Source organism: Hakea prostrata, chromosome 11 (assembly GCF_041222555.1).
Source record: "Hakea prostrata isolate BN-2017 chromosome 11, UWA_Hpros_2, whole genome shotgun sequence".
Lineage (NCBI taxonomy): Eukaryota > Viridiplantae > Streptophyta > Magnoliopsida > Proteales > Proteaceae > Hakea > Hakea prostrata.
In genome coordinates, this window is record NC_142610.1 from 13,781,796 (window position 1) to 13,794,552 (window position 12,757).

General features: G+C 37.1%; 1 protein-coding gene across 1 annotated transcript; it reads right to left on the reverse strand.

Moving 5' to 3' along the window:
• Positions 1-440: 440 nt before the first annotated feature.
• Positions 441-9,746, reverse strand: LOC149000220 (binding partner of ACD11 1-like). The gene is made up of 5 exons (XM_089140815.1): positions 9,528-9,746; positions 3,678-3,781; positions 3,519-3,594; positions 1,658-1,741; positions 441-1,559 (listed from the first exon to the last, which is right to left on the reverse strand). Exons 1-5 carry the CDS (start codon positions 9,531-9,533, stop codon positions 990-992), a joined length of 840 nt encoding a protein of 279 aa, XP_088996941.1. The 5' UTR covers positions 9,534-9,746; the 3' UTR covers positions 441-989.
• Positions 9,747-12,757: the final 3,011 nt, after the last annotated feature.

Consider the following 12,757-nt stretch of genomic DNA (forward strand, 5'->3'; position numbering starts at 1 on the left):
CTTATTATGGATAATAAAAACATTGAAAAACCTTTCAACATATTTTAACTTTTATATTGATAAAATAAAATAATTTACTATAGAAAAATATGACATCCACATTTCCTCAATAGGAATTCTGGATCTGCTAGTGTGTCAATACGTGAATGAGGGTTACCCAAAAAAAAAGTGAATGACGGAATCCAGCAGGCGAGCAACAAACCCTAAAAAACATATTACCAAAAAAAAAAAAAACCCAAGCCTGAAAAACAAGAGCAATCAAAATAATCAAAAAACATAATTTTGGAATAGTTCAAAAATTAGTAAAAATCATCATTTGCAGAAAGGAAAGATTGACATTCAGATGTCACATAGGATTAGGTTTAGTTGTTCAAGCACCTTTTCCCGATGCTTTCCCCTAAAAACACCAACAGTTTATAATAGAAGCATAGAATAACGATTTTAACAATAAGAACAAGCAGGAATAAGAAGAAGTTTGGTCTACCAAAACAAGATTAAGTCGCGTGATAGAGATCTATGCACAAGCAAATTTGCAGATAGAGAAGAAAAGGTCATAGAAAGCCTTGTTTGATCAGTCAAAGAACATAAGATGCGCCAGACTTTAAAATCCCTAGCTGAATATGGAGCTAGAGAAATGGAGAAGCATTGGACTGAAAAGACTTGCAATCTGGTTCACCAAGTAAAAGTTGAGGGTTTCATATTGTTTAACAGTTTCAGTTTCATGCAGGTACCTGTAATTTCATGATACCTTGCCAGACACAACCATGGTGAGGCAAAGCATCTTCAGCATTCAACTTATAGCATACGAAAAAGCTGATTACCAACAATTAAAAGCAGAATATCTTTAACAAAGAATATCTAAGTCACTGTATAGGATTAACAAGCAGCAATGGGGGATCAAGTGTACTACATTAATAATACTTGAGAAACTAAAGGAACAAAGTAGAATCCTGAAAAGGCAAGCCCGATATTTACATACTTTTAGCCATTCAAAGGACCAATCCTTCTGCAGGTGGGGGCCCGGGTCTGGTTCGCTTCTCCTCTGCCTCAGCTTTCGGAGACTCACTCAGATGTACCTTAGCAAAATCATTCACCATTTCTCTCCTCTGTTCCTCCTCAGCCATGTCAACCTTCTCTTTTGTTTTCTGCCCAACTCCTCCAGCTGCCTTGGTGACATTATTGAAGGCCCCAGTTACCCATGAAGCCCCAGTGAGTATATACCGGTTCTTCATGATAGCAGAGCCAGCATTACTGACTGACTGTTCAGCAGCTGCAAAGGCAGATTTTGTTTTTTCAGAAACTTGAAATTTCTCGTCCATTTCCTTCACTTTGTCATTGACAGCTGATTTGCCGATGCTTATTTTCTCAGTAAACCCTATCTTTTTGTCTAGTGAAGCAACCTTGGCAGTGGCTGTGGAAGTTAACTGATGCGTTTCATCGAAGGCCTTTGCTTTGTCAAGGGCATCCTTGCCTAGGATGAATCCCTTCGCAAGCATGCTGCTAACCACATCTTCTGCTTTTTGTGCCACAGATTCAGCACTGCCAGGAGCTTTGGTTTCCTTTGGCCAAAGACATTAGAAAACCAATTATAAACTACTTTAATACATAACATGAAGAAATATAACATGAAGAAAACAGCCCCAGCACAAGATCTTACCGGAGGAGGAGCTGAAGCACCAGGTGGCAACTCGTACTCTGGAGCTGGAGTTATGGAGACGGCTAGATCTACTATTGTTGCTCCCTATGACATAAGAAATGTTTCAAGATTCCATTAGATAAGGTCAACCAATCATGTTAATACTTCAACCAAAGCTGCAATATGATTTTACAATAAATGAGGGAGCAAACACCGAAAAGAAAAATAATAGCTCACCATTCCCCTAGGATATATGTGAGCAAGGCTTAGTGGTATTCCTAGCTAGTGTTTGGTGGAATGGCAGCTCTGATGATCAAGTGGATATCTGTATTTCTCTTTATTTTAGTTGAAACTCAGTAAACCACCTCCACAACCCCCCCCCCCTAAAAAAAATACCCAATAAAGAAAAGATGTATCCGCAAATCCCTTGTTTCAGTTGTTCTTGCCCAAACCCTTTGTTGGAAGTTCAATTTTTCCATCATTTGCATCTGGATTCCAGATAAGACTTAAAGCTGACAATGGATTACATTCCAAGTTTATTTATGGTTGCAAATATTTTATCTCATTACTGTTTTTACATTCTAAAGTTATTCACAGTTTCAGAATTTGATCTTGTGGCTGTTCTCTAGAGTAAGATTTTCAACTTGGTTTCCAATTTCTACTATGTCTTAGGAACAGATACGATTTTCTGTTTCGAACTAGTATTCAAGTTAAAAAAATAAAAAATAAAAGATAAAAAGAAGAAAGAAAGAAAGAAAGCCAAACCGATCCCTAATACAATCTGATTACAACTCCAGATGAGACCATTGTCTGATTCACCTTTTGAGGAGTTGTTCCCTTCTACATGTTAGTTTCTTGACCAAAGATTCCCTTCTCAGTTTCGGATTATTAGATATTTGATTTCTCCAAAATCTGGTCTTCTCTCTTTAATAGGATTATGGGTTTCAATGAATTTAAGGACATAATCCCTTAAGCACCAGGGAACCCTAGCAGTTCCAGTGGATTCCCCTTCTCATTCTAACACCCGGATCTTTTCTACATAACCCGTTTTGCTAAATGGCTATGATCCATCCATCGGTCTTTTACATAGCCCTAGAGCAAGGAATATAAATTATTCATAAGTGAAGCATACCATGGCCTCATTTTATATGGAGATACTTGAGAAACCAGCAGACACAGGAAAGGATTCTTTCCTTGTGAAGTTATGAAACTTATTTCCTTTTTCTTTTTTTCTACCATTTGTTTACAAAATCCGCAAATTAATGAAAACAGAAATGATTTTATCAGAAAGCTTGTTAGTTGCAATAGAACTCGTCTTTCGAAGGCAATTCTTTCTAAGATACTCCATGTTTGAGCATCACATTTTTGCCTTAATAGCAACTTCCCAAAGGAAATAAAATGAAGCCAACTATTAGTGATTTTTTCCCCTGATTTGCTGTCCCCTTCTCTCCATAAACTAGATATCAAAAGCATGCAGTCTTCATCCTCAATTGCACTCCTAACCCATTGTGCAAGCACAAGGCTTCTACAAGCCTTAATGGGGGGAACAGATAAAAGAGATACAAAAGTACACAAAAGCAAGAGGTAGGTATATAATAATTACACTGGCGCATCAAATTGCAAGGTTAATAAATAACCATATTTGATTAGAATAATAAACTAACATATTTGATTAGACATATTTCAACGTTAAAAACATAAGCACGTGACCATTGAAAAAATGAGTATCTTTCAGTATCCACCATTGGGCAGCAGTCAACAGTGACATTATTATAAAGGAACAGAGTGCAGACTGCTATTATATAAATAACTATTTCCCACTGGAATGGTACATTGAATGGAACTTACACAAGGGGGAAATAAGAAAGATAAGTGCACTCACCGAAAGAAGTTGCGCAGTCTCTGCCCCCTGAGCGTCCTTGAAGGTAACATATGCAATTTGAGACCGCTCATTCTCACTATAAAAGCAGATAATTAGTTTCTCCTGAGAAAGCTTCATAATACATGATAATATGTGAAGCAATTGTTCAACATAACTAACCTTTGCATCTCAACATATATGATTTCACCAGAAAACGAGAAGAATTCCTTTATGTCTTGTGCTGTTGCACTCAAGGAGACATTGCAGATTTTCACTGTCAGTACCTGCAACCATAAAGGGATATAGTATACTCAGAGACTTCAGGTTCTATTATATATATATATATATATATATATATATATATAGGGATAATTTTATGAAGTACCCACAATGCGGTATCATGCTGAACACCAACTCAATATTGACGGAAAAAAAGGAAAACAAAAAGAAAGTACTTAATCACCAACAAAAGAAAAGACTGAAGCCTCTGAATTAACTACAAGCTGCTTTTGTTTCTTTTGTTTCTTTTTTCTTTTCTTTTTTTTGGGGGGGGGGGTGAAATGTCTATAAGCCGTTTAGAACACATTTTTTCCTCCCTAACCGATCGCACTCTCTCAGAGCCAAGATATAATGATATACTTATATTTTAGTGGGCTTTTAACATGACCTGTTGTGTAACCCATGTTTAAAATAATATACTTATATTTTATTGGGTTTTTAATATAACATGTGGTGAAGCCAAATGGTTAATAGAATTATTTAAATGTCATAAGGTCTAGGGTTAAATCTGAAGGAGTATAGAGTTATTCATTTAAGAGTGTATATAACTATAACTATAACTATAACTATATATATATATATATATATATATATATATATATATATATATATGCCAATTTTGTATATAGCGGGAGTGGGGGACTATAACATATAAAAATAAAAAGAATCCTAGACAAAATGGTGGGAGAGGGGGAAAAAGAAAAGAAATAAGTCATGCAGTCAATAGAAATCATGGAGTCTTTAGGAAAGGGGAAAACATAAAAAAACAAATGGGATCCTAGATGAACTAGGAAAATGAAAGAAAGAAAGATTATAAAAAGGGGTGGAGTAACCCTAACGCACAAACCAACGGTGAAAAACGGAAAGAGGGAATCTAAGAAAGAAGGAAAAGTAGAAGATTCGAATCAAGTATGTTTCGTGTTCTTCCTTTTCCCTTTTTTTTTTTTTTTTTTTTTGGGTGGGAGACCTTAATAATCTAAGAGCTTTCTTTGTGGGTTTTTTCTTCTATCAATGGGATAAACATAGATGATTTTTCCTTAATCTATTTGGGAAACCCCATTATGAACGAATACTCTGACCTTTAGTGTCAACCCATGACCATGTCAGAAAATTTTGGTGTATAAGTTTAGGATGGAAATAAGATGGTGAAGGGTACAGATAATGTGACCAGGATACAAATGGAAACAATTGAGATGTAAAAAGCTTTTTATTGAATGTCAATCATAGTTATGGCATTAACACAACTCAACCATATCTTTAGCCGAAGAAAGGAATGAACAAATTAGAGCTGATTTAGAACTAGCTCCAATACATGATAACTTGCAAGGGAGTCGTGTATTGTACAGTGGAGCCGTGAACAACTGTAGTGAAGGACTTCGAATGCTCTAGTACAGAGGAGTGATTTGAAGAAGCTAAACAAACCAACGGAAAGCCTAAATGACTCTGGAGGAGTGGTGAGGAACGACATGCATGGCATAAGGCTAGTAACAAGTATGGCTTTGGAAAGAGCTGAATGGAGAAAAGATTCATGTAGCCAACCCCAATAAGTTGGGATAAGGCTCTGTTGAGCTGAGTTGTAAATCCTAGATATTGCAAATATAATTGAATCATTGGGCAATTACACTACCAAGAGCAGATAAATGTGGTTTGTTACCAAATGCAGACAACAAATGAATACTAATAGCAATTTCCCCTGATTTCTTATCTTTCTGTCCATAAGCAAGAAAGTTCTTTCCAAAGCACTTTCATCTTCCCTTTTTCTTTTCCTCCTTGCTAAACAAGAGAAAGTAACATAAGGCCATGAGAAGGCTTGTGACTGAAACTCAAATTCAGAATCTATCACTTAAAACTAAATAAGTATCAAGAAACTCTGATAAGGCCCTGCAATTCCCAAATGAACAAACCCTGAACCTTTACCCCCCAAAAAAAAAAAAAAAAAAAAAACCCTGAACCAGCTGTTGGCAGCTCCGTGATTAGCTCAACACACTCATGCACATAGCATTTGAAAGGCACAAACCAATCTGTAAAAGAAACATAAATGGCCAATTGCACTAAACTCACTAACAGAACTCCATTACAGATCTGAATTCTACCTTCAAAATGCCCACCCAAGGGTCTTCCTCTACCCACAAGTAACCCTGCCCAATAAAACTCAATTCAATCCCCCCCTTTCCCTTACCTTCTCCATCGTAATATAACCCCCCAGAATCCTAACAATCCTACTTTCCATTTGTGCCTTCCACATGGATATTTTGATAACGTACAACTACCCCCCCCCCCCTACACCCTCAACATGGTGTCCTATCAAACTCCTTTGCCACTTCAAAGCTATCAGACATTAAGGGATCTATCAGTGTCTTCCCGAAGTTTTATTGGTGAATAAAACCAGCTGAATAGACAGGAAAAGCTGCTTTGCATACGGCATCCTGATGACTACTATATCATTTTACATCATGATCAGACTTGCTACATCAGCCTCTCAAACAAGTAAGACTTCAAATAAAAAATCCTTCTACCATACCCACCACCCCACTGTGAGATAACGCCCAAAATGAGATAAGAACTAGCAACCACCTAGTCCAGAAGGAATAGCTTCTCTCAATACTTGCTTTATAACAGAAAGCAGACACACTCCACAACCATTGTCCTTCTGCAAGGACTTTATATTACATTATAAAGACCTTAAATAGCCGTAGGCATATAGGCACACCTCTGAGAGGCATCTGATTTTAATCTAACAAGACCAAAGTTTTAAATAAAAATAAAAAACAGGAGAACTGATGCAGACTATTATCCAACAGGTCTCTGATAAGGAAACATGATGAATTCCATTCAATCACCTCATGAGGATGGCATGGCCTACATCTCATTAGAAAGACTACAAACAGGAAGAAACTACAGAAGTCAAGATGAATTAAATAAATAGGAAATCCTTTTCAAGTCGTGGGCTATTGGGAATGCCATCTACCTTGACGTCTCATCTAGACTCCAACTTCTCCCCCCATCCACCTGTGTTAGACACCCCAAGGAACAGGTTTATTGTTGTTACCTAGGGTCTTGCTTCCTCTTTCCACCCTAATAGATAAAGGCTGATCTCCCCCCCCCCCAACACTCTTCTATTCCCCCTTATTTATTCTTTCCACTTGTACATCTTTCTTTCCCCTTAGGGGGGTTTTAGTAATGATGGTTTATTCATCCAAAAAAGAAAAAGAACTTCTTAAAGTCACCCATGAAGTGGATGGACAAAAAAAAATTGGAGAATCTAGCATTCCTGGAGCCTAAAGGAGTTTTGAGATTTCCAAACTGGACAAATGACCAAGCCTTATCTCATGAAACCAGTCATGAACCAAAACTAAACCAACTCAAATCCATAAGAGCACCTTTTCAGCAACAAGAGTACTATTTAACTCAAATTGGGTTTGTGAGGTCCAACCCTGGAACAAAGACATGCACACACAAAATCATGTAAGCAGAACAATGCATGTATGAATTTCATCCTTCTGCTTGCTTCTCTGTGGAACATACACACATGCTTGCACACGCACACACACAGAGACCATAAAAAGACAAAGTGAATTGAAGACCACTTAACCATAACACTGCATGTATGAATTTCACACTTCTGGTTGTTTCTCTTTGGAACATACACGCACACACAAAAAAGAAAGTGAATTGAAAACCACACAAGCATGACAATGTATGAATGAATTTCACACTTCTACTTGCTTCTCTATGGAACATATCAACAGCTTTCAGTAATAGCATTAGACCAAAACTTATTGAGTTGGCCCCCCATATTCAGGGAGTTAAAACAGTGAATTAATTCATCTGAGTCTCATCTCTTCTCCATTCTCTCTCACAAAACTCCTTCTCATCCCCCCAGGAGTCTCTTCTTCTATCTACATTTACAGCCTGCCTAGATATCTCCTTCTTTACATCTTCTTCAACCAATCTCCACTAGACCTGCAGCTCAAACTTGACCCTTCATCTTCCATTCCTTTTAGACAGCCTAACAGCCCTTAAACTTAGCTCCTTTTATTCCTCATCTCCTCCACAACACACCAGCTCCCTCCCTTACATATCCCTCCAAGCCTGGTCTATTTTAACTTGATAATTCACCTCCCAATAATAGCCTGCAATTTCTCTCTTCATCTAAGGTCATTATCTGATCTTGAAACCTTGCCTTCTCCCAATGTCCTATCTCTAGCCTATCTTTCAATTACTGATCTGAATCTTGCACCTACACCATGGGGGTGGCTTCAGATTTTATTTCTATTTTAAGATTTCTTTACTTCCCCCCCCCCCCTCTTCTGACAAAACAAGCTTTTCAATTTTAACATGGCAGATGATTTTCAAGAATCTGAAATTTCATTGCCCCAGGTACTCTCCTTCTGCAGAAGCCTACAACATCAGGTTCGGTTTTTCATTTCTTCATACAGTAGTACCCTACAAGTCCCAACAAACCCAGAGAAAAAATTTTTGGAAGAAATTGTATCATTAGATCATCATTGTGCCCAGCGCATATAGTTTCCCTTCGATGCTTTAGTACTTGTATAAACATTTTACTGAATCTGAGCATAAAATATGTACTTTCAATTACGGTTACACCATCCTGCCATGGAGATGCACATTTATTGCAATAGGAACAATAAAAGTCTCAAATTGTTGATTAAAGGAAACAAGATTCATTCAAAAGACAATACGTTATTACAGGGAAGGAAAACTAATGGATATGATTTAACAATGAAATTGGTGTTGATACAAGAATTAACAGGAATCCTACTTAATTTGAAATTATATTTAACCAGCTACTTTTCTTCCCCCCAACCTTTCCCTCAGTGATGAAGGCAAATGAGTGACACATAATTTATTGTTGATAAGTATTAATGTCCAAATGAAATCAAATGCTGGTCAAAATGTTTTGTATAAGAATGTGAAATGCACATTCCATTTTTTTTCTTTTTCTTTTTTTACATTAACATTAGATAGGATAGAGAACCACAGGAACAGATAATTATAAAGAAGCCCCATATTCAGCCTGATTGGCTGTAGAGACAGAGAAACCACAGGTCCAGATCTTTCTAGCAGATTTTGACCTCCACAGCCTTCGACATCAAAAGAAAATTATCTTCAGCCTCCATTTAATCAGCAATTCTCCTAGGGAAAGGTATATTGTAGATTCCTAGGGTATACCCGTTCACTGTCCCCACCCCCTTTTTTTTGTACAAATTCTTTCTCTATTTCACCTCTCGACTAGGGGCTGGCTTTAGTTCAGTGTAATTGTTTCTTTCTCCCCCCCCCCCCCCCAACACCCTCCGGGTGCCGCGGGGGGGGGGGGGGGGGCATTAAAAAAAGGGAACAACTTGTGCCTCCTGCCTCCGGAGGGAGTTGGGGAGAAACAATTTCGATTAAAACTCAGAAAGTCCATCATACATATCAAGTAGTACCTTGCTCAAGGTTCTGGAAACTAATTTACGAATTTATAATACATATCGTGTTGGAAAAATATTAAGAGACCAACCTTTCAACCTTCAAACGCATCAAATAAAAGAATCAGGCTTTAAACTCATCAAAATCAAACAGATCTGAACTCATTACAACCACAACCAAAATTATTCAAAAAACTAAAAATCAAACATCAATCAACAACTCAATTCGAGCGCTACTTGATTAAATCAGAGATAAATCCCCTTGAATATAGATCAGAATTGAAGAAAAAAGAACAAGATATCGAAGCGAAGCAAGACTCACCGACATTGAAGCTGGATTTTGGAGATGCTGAAAAGGATTGAAACTGAAATTGAAATGAGTAAACAAACCCTGGATACGCTGAGAGATCCACGAGATTTCCTTAGCGTTTGAATGGCCTTCTAACACGACGTGACAATAGGATTAAGTCCTCAAAGATATTTATAAGACAATGATGCAGTTCTAATAACGATTTTTGTTAACTGCGTGGGGCGATTTCGGTGTGAGAGTGAGACATTTGATATCTCTAAAGGGAATAAGGGTATTTTTGTGATAAGATCAACTTTTATAGGGCTTTTACGTAAATACAGTTTAGATTCCTTTGGTAGTTTGGTTCACCTCGGATCTCGTATAACCGTATGATCCCGTTCACACGATCATTACGATTCTGATTTTGAGGTTGGTGATATCGTGACGGTGCGAACGTGTTGTGGTATAAGGTACAGTTACGCGGTTTGGTTGTCAGTGCCTGCAAGTCTTCTTCACAATTACAGAAATTGTGTCTTCAAATTAAGGAATGACTACCACGTCCGGGGAAATTGAAATCATTTCCCTCACGTTCGGGGTCTCAACGTAATATTTTATTTACTTATTTTTCCTCTCACTAGGGATTGTATATTTGCATTGACCATATTTTATTTACTTATTTTTCCTCTCACTAGGGATTGTATATTTGCAAGGACCATTTTTTTTTTTAATACGAAAATGATAAATAAGCAATAACAACTGCCAAAACAGGTACATCTGGTGTCTAATTCTATATGATTTGTTAAGTTGTTACTATGAGTAGTATTCAGCTGTCAAGATAGGTACATCGGATGTCCAATTAGTAGTTGCTTCAAAAAGCAATATTAGTACCAACGGAGGTTGGTCCAAGTGGTAAGCAGTTTGGTTCGCTTAAGCAATGTTCCGGTATCAAAACCTTGTGGATACAAAAAATCTCTGTTGGGAGACTCACCCACCATAGCCAACTGTACGATCCGGGTCAAACACCGGATTAGTTAGGGCAAAGCCTTGGAAACCGGAATTGACAACTAAAAAAAATAATAATAATAATAGTAAAAATTCTAACAAGGGTGAGGGATCTAACATATAAAAAGTGATAGAAGTTAATTTTGTCTTAAGGTTGACTAGTGTTGGAATTAAATGGAGTAGCCTAGGGTATCAATTTGCAATTTGAACGGTTAAAACCGAACCGCATCAGCCTGTTATAGTTCGAACCGAACATTAATGGGTTTTGTTTGGGCTTGTTTGGGCTGAAGGTGGCAAAGCCCACACCAGCCCAAAACCAAACTACATTAATCCATTCAACAGTTTTATATTAAATACTATTTGATTCGTCATACTACTACTAAGTAGTTGGTATAGACAATTAGGAAAATTGAGCATGAATTCAAAAATCAAATAGTCGTTTTACTACTTACTAAGGACAATCATAAGGGTTAAGTATGAGCGGCCAACTGAATGTATTAAGTTTGTTTAAATTGAGAAAATACTTATCCAATCCAGAGGTAGTTCTTTTGCATATCAACTAAATATCAACCCAAAAAATAGTCGAATTTCATAGAAGGGGGAAAAATCTACATTCTCACAAAATAAGAAACCATTTTCAAAACAATTGATCATAGCACAGATGGGATTTAAAAGGTTTTTGGTTTGAGGATTTGTTTTTTGGAAGATCATCTAATGGAGCCTAAGGAATTAGCTTGCAGTCTCTATGTTACTATTTACTATCTAGGTTATTGATTTCTATAGGGTGGCAGGTGCATGGAATTTTGGCTTTTGTTGTAAGATATTCAATTACTTTTTTTGTTCATTTTCTTGTATACCATAAACCGTTAGTCAACCTGAATATGAATCATTTGCCTAAATCATTAGCTAGTCCGAACCCAAACTGCAACAACTGCAACAAACTGAAACTCGCCTGAAACTGTTATTTTGCTAAAGGACCATGTTTGGGTTTGGTGTTTTTCAGTCCAAAATTGCCCCAAACCGCACTTTTGACATCCCTAAAGCAGCCAATATGCTTTTGTTAGTTGAGTAGTAGCTTTTGGTTCTTTACACCAAACTTCCTAGAAATGTTTTTCTTCCTTGTGCATTGGCATACTCCTTCCATAATTGCCATTAGTATTGCTTCCATTGTCTTTCCATGAGCCAATGTGCCTGGTAGAAAAAACTTATTTTCTCATCTTCTATCAATCCCACACTCCAACCAGTCCTATTTAAGAGTTGGTTATAAGCCCTTGTACATAACAAAATAGGTGAGTGAAAAGTAGGCAAGTACTGCCAAAATTTATAATATCATATTTTTGGTATTCATTAGCCAAAGGATGAACATGATTTTTTTGGGGTGTCATGTTGAGTTTCAAAAGCCATTTATTTATATCAAGTACCACCTTATTAACCATTTTAAATGCTGACCTGTGGTTCTTTCTTCTGGTTCTAAGTGTTTGTAGCCTGTGAACTCTTCCTGGCTCCTGAATTTGCTGTCCCAGGAATTGGGCGGTTGTAACCGCGCTTCGTTTGAATAAAACGTGGTTTACCAAAAAAAAAAAAAATGCTGAATTTCTAACGCTTGAATTTCCTTATCAAAATGAGTGCTACGTATACCCTATGAATTTCTAACGCTTGAATTATTGTATTTTTAAACCAACCTAACCAATTTGGTTCATCAATTAAACCAAACTGTAAACAATCCGAGGATTGGAAATTTACAAGAGACATGCGGTGCTCGTTGAGAGTTGGTTGCTGAATGGCCGCTCACTTGAATGTTGTAGGGAATTTAAATCCTAAAATAACACCCTATGCACAGGTCGAGATCTATTGCTTGAGTTGTTTTTTTCATCTTTAAAAGTAGGTTAGAGTTGAAGGAAAAGTGTTTACTCATCAATTTTGTAGAGGATTTTTAGAGTTATTGTATGTGACAGAGCTCTATTTCCAACCAATCTGACCATGAGGTTTTGGTTTTCACCAAGATTAGTGTAGAACCGACTTGTAAATTGTCTATCAAGGCATCTTGCTCAATTAGCATCTGTATAAGCAGCTAAATGACCAAGCGAGGTTAGCTTCAAGTGAAGTCGTGCCCATTAATAAGTCACAAAAGTCTCATACATTTTTTGTCCCCAATGCAACCAATATGCTGTAGGGCTTGGAATTTTTCAATCTTGGCCTTTGAATCCAAGACCAGGATGCATTTATTTTGAGTGAGGAGAATTCCAATGGAGTTTGGCTGA